The 3,921-nt window shown below is 61.2% G+C and overlaps 1 protein-coding gene across 1 annotated transcript; it reads right to left on the reverse strand.

Annotated features, from left to right (window-relative positions):
* Window positions 1-677: 677 nt before the first annotated feature.
* On the reverse strand, window positions 678-3,652 carry LY6L (lymphocyte antigen 6 family member L). The gene is made up of 3 exons (XM_046642492.1): window positions 3,580-3,652; window positions 3,297-3,476; window positions 678-904 (listed from the first exon to the last, which is right to left on the reverse strand). Exons 1-3 carry the CDS (start codon window positions 3,650-3,652, stop codon window positions 678-680), a joined length of 480 nt encoding a protein of 159 aa, XP_046498448.1.
* Between the last annotated feature and the right edge of the window lie 269 nt (window positions 3,653-3,921).

Here is a 3,921-nt window from a genome sequence, read left to right on the forward strand (position 1 = left end):
CCAGCTGGCCCTGCTGAGGACCCGGACTTGAGACTGTGACTCCTGCTTACCCTGCGCTGGACCCAGGACGCAGGGGCCATCCCTGATGGACATGATGGACAGTTTTGTCCAGAGTCTACTGAGAGCTGGGCTGGAGGGACACAGTCTGGGCACGGTGAGTGGAGGTCGAGGAAGGAACAGGCAGGAGGTGGAGCAAAGAGTTTATTGTCTCTGGAAGGAGTGAGGGTCATGGTCTCACACCAGTGGACACCTGCAGCGTGACTCTGCCTGGGCCCCATGGATGGAGGTGGCTGAGACAGTGGAGGGGGCTGCCCAAGGTCACAGAGCAAGTTGGAGCCAGAGCGAGGGCAGGAGCCACCCTCTGCATGCCTGGACTCTTCCTGCCCCTCACAGGGCATTGAACAGCCCATTCAGGGCAAGGGACCTGACACAGTTTGCTGTCACCCCAAACTGGGAAACACCTGTCTCTTGCCAGGGCAGCTGAGGCTCAGCTTGGGCTGTGTGAGCAAAGCGCCCTTGCCAAGGATGAGAGAGGTGGCCAGGTCCTAGGTGGAGGCAAAGGCACCTTTCGCACCCCCTCAGAGAGGGAATGTCCACCCCAGTGTCTCCACGGATGGAGCCAGGACAGAGGCGGGAGGTGGGAGGATGGGGGGGCCTGCAGGCTTGGGAGAAGGTGCTCACAGCAGGGCCCAGAGGAGGCTGAGGCCCACCTGGAGCAGAAACCCCATCTGCAGAGCCCAGGGCCTCCCCTGGGAGGCGAGCGCCCTGTTGCAGAGGTTTCTGGAACAGCACTTCCTGGTGATGCTGTTGACCACCCCAGGATTCAGGACCCACTTAAACATCATGTTGGTGTTGGGGCACCTGGGAGCACAGTGCTTGCTGAGGAAGAACCCCTTCACTGAATCTGCGGAAGAAAGAAGACGGGAGGTGCCCCTGAGGCTCCGGGAGGGAGGACTCTGCTGTTACAAGGACAGGTGGGGGGGCGTGGGGGGGGGGGGGGGGGGGGGGTGGGCGCGCTGTGGGAGGGGAGGGGGGGGGGGGGGGGGGGGGGGGGGGGGGGGGCCGGGTGCTCTTGAGGTGGGCAGCGAATGCCAGAACTAAACCTCAGAATCATGGAACTGTTGGCCCCTCAAGGGCTACAGATACCACCCTGACCCTTTCACAGGGCTGGCGCTGCAGAGCAGTGGGAGCATGGCTGCCCAAGGTCACCTTCGAGGTCACAACAAAGACAGGGTCTAGGACTGCTGGCCCTGGTGGGGGCTCTTCCCTGAAGCCACCCATGGTCTGGACCACCCTGGCCAGCCCAGGGGCCTGTGAGTCTCTGAGAGACAGGGTGAAGCAGGGCAGAGGGGACAGGGGCTGGGAGCCACAGAGAACCTGTGGGACACTCAGCCCGGGCTTGGCCGTCTCCCCACCGTTCACCCGAGGACGTGGCAGAGACCTTCGGAGGAACCCCTGGAGGAATGCAAAACTCAGAACAACCCGAACTGTAGGAGAAAATCTGCTGGTGGGTGGCATCCACCTCTTCTGTTGTATGACGTTGTGTTGCGTGCGTTGTGCAGCACTGTAATTTGTTGCATTGATTACGTGACGACGTATTCTACGATAATCGTATTCTATGATGTTATGTCCTCTCAAAGGCTACGAAGAATGCTGCTCAGTGGCACATGGCTTAGAAGAGCCTGAAGGTGGGAAAGAGCGTGCCTCTTCCTCCAGGAAGCCTCCAGGGCCCAACCTTTAGCAGCTGCCGCCTGTCTGCAGTAGTCAGGGTGGGGATCTCAGGCAAGGTCAGGGCACAAGGGGAGGGACCCCCTGAAGAGAGCCCTCATCACTGCCCACTCCCTGCATGGAGGACCGCCATCACACTCCCTCCAGCTACCGCCTGGACGGCCCGGAAACTAGAAACACGATGCTCGGGTGGAGCCAAAGATAAAGGCAACGGCGCTGAAAGAACAACAGGACGGGGAGCCTCAGATCGCGTTCAAGCAAAGGCTGACTTGCCCTCCTCATGCGCAAAGTTCTCTATGGCGGCGAGGAGGAGGGGGAGGCCTCCCAAGGGGCACCATGGGAAAGGGTCACCATGGAGATGAGGGTCAGACTGTGGAGGAGGGGCTGGGCCTCCCTCCGTGTACAACGCCACCTTGAAATGTCTTTTTTTGGCCACTCACTCTTCGTCTATTTTGTATGTGGGATGCAGCCACAGCATGGCTTGACAGCGGTGTGTGGGTCAGTGAACGGGTTCCAGGCAGGAACTCCAGGCCACTGAAGGAGAGCGTGCAAACTTAACCACTACGCCACCGGGCCGGTCCTCTTGAAATGTCTTTTTAACCCACCGGAAAGGTAATGGGGAAAGGAACCGATGGGCCACAATGCTGGGGTGAGCTGGGCCTGGTGAGTGGAGCAGTCCTGCATGGGGCACCGTGGCAGATGACAGTGCCGCAGCAGGGGCCACAGCCTCAAGGGCGCCTGCGTTTCTCACTGGCTCGTCCGCTTTACAGGTTTACCTCCAGGAAGCCCAGTCATGCAACATATATTTTCTTGCATCATTTCTGGAAAATCAGGACCTGAGGTTCATTATAGGGAGCAGATCAAATGAATGATGCTCCAGCCAGGCCCCTAGGACGTGCAGCCACAGAGAGGAGGCAGCTCTGCTGGCGCTGGCAGGTCCCGGGGACCTGGAACCACCTGGCTAGAATCAGCAAACTGTGATTGTGCCTTCTCGGGAGAACAGATGGGTCTCTCCAGCTCCGGCTCTCTCTAGACATCTGTATCATTTCACAGCATCGCTGGAGGTTTGCTGGGTGACATTTCAGTGTGGCTGGGGAGTGTGTTCAGGTTTTACTTTATGATCTCCTCTAAGGCTTGTTTTTAAGTGAAGTCTTATCTCTTCAGCCCCACAGTCAGCCACGTGGACGTGGGGCCAGGTGGGCAGCCATGGGACACCAGGTGGCCCAGGTGCAGCCTGCCTGGCTGACCCTCCTCTCCACGGCCACCCCTCTGGCCGTCCTGCCCTCCCTGTAAGTTCAGTGACACCAGAGCTGCTGCCCTGCTGGCTGTCCCTAGAGGCGTGACACTTAAGAACCAGAACCTCAACAGGAGGAGAAGGAGCAGCCCAAATTCAGAGTCCGCGGCCATTCCGCCTGGGGTCCAGTGGGAGGAGAGAGCACGAGGTGCTGTCAGAGCGATGGGTCTCAGGGCGCCCCAGCCCCGGCCCGGCCCTGCGAAGAGCCCAAGGGTCCAGGCCGGGTCCCAGAGGCTGCGGCACCAGCCCCTTCCCTGGGCGCCCAGGGACTCACCAAGGTTGACGAACACCTCGTTGGAGACGCAGACCCGGTCTGTGGAGTTGCACACGGTGGGCTCGCATGACACCGGGCTGGAGACTTTGAAGCACTGGTAGCAGCTCAGCTTCAGACCTGTGGGGCAGCCACGGGCCTGGGTGGAGCGGGCTGCGCACCTGACCCGGGCGCGAGGCGCGCCTCCGAAGGCACGTGTAAGAAATGCGGCGCAAAGAGCCCCAGCACCCCTCCGGAGCGCCCTGCAGCCCACTAGAGGCGCGGTCTCGCCCAGCTCGCCCCTTACCTGGCTTTGCTGCACCTCCACCAAACTCCGCAGACAACAGCAAAGCCCAGAGGCCTAGAACCAGCCCCTCCATGATGCCAGACAGCTCAGCCTGAGGGGGTGGGGTGGAGCAGAGAAGGAGGCTTCACCCCAGCACATCCCGGACTCCCTGAGCCACAGCTCCCCTCCCCTCGGTGGTCCCGCCTCCCTGGACCCTCCTCATTCCAAGCCCTTCAGATCCTGGTTCTCTCGGGACCCTCCTCCCAGCCCCTCCCCTCCGTCAGGCTGCAGGGAGCTGGGCCCTTTGAGGAGAGACAGCCCGGGACGGGAGGGTGTAGGGGCCTCCCAGCCCCTCCTCAGCAG

The sequence above is a fragment of the Equus quagga genome, chromosome 16 (genome assembly GCF_021613505.1).
Source record: "Equus quagga isolate Etosha38 chromosome 16, UCLA_HA_Equagga_1.0, whole genome shotgun sequence".
Lineage (NCBI taxonomy): Eukaryota > Metazoa > Chordata > Mammalia > Perissodactyla > Equidae > Equus > Equus quagga.

Bases quoted from the DNA above. Each gene is read 5' to 3' on its own strand.
- LY6L (XM_046642492.1), bottom strand. From the start codon at position 3,652: ATGGAGGGGCTGGTTCTAGGCCTCTGGGCTTTGCTGTTGTCTGCGGAG. The intron at 3,477-3,579 runs GTAAGGGGCGAG...GTGCCTTCGGAG, and splicing joins TGGAGGTGCAGCAAAGCCAG to GCGCGCCTCGCGCCCGGGTC. The intron at 905-3,296 runs GTGAGTCCCTGG...TTTCTTCCGCAG, and splicing joins CGAGGTGTTCGTCAACCTTG to ATTCAGTGAAGGGGTTCTTC.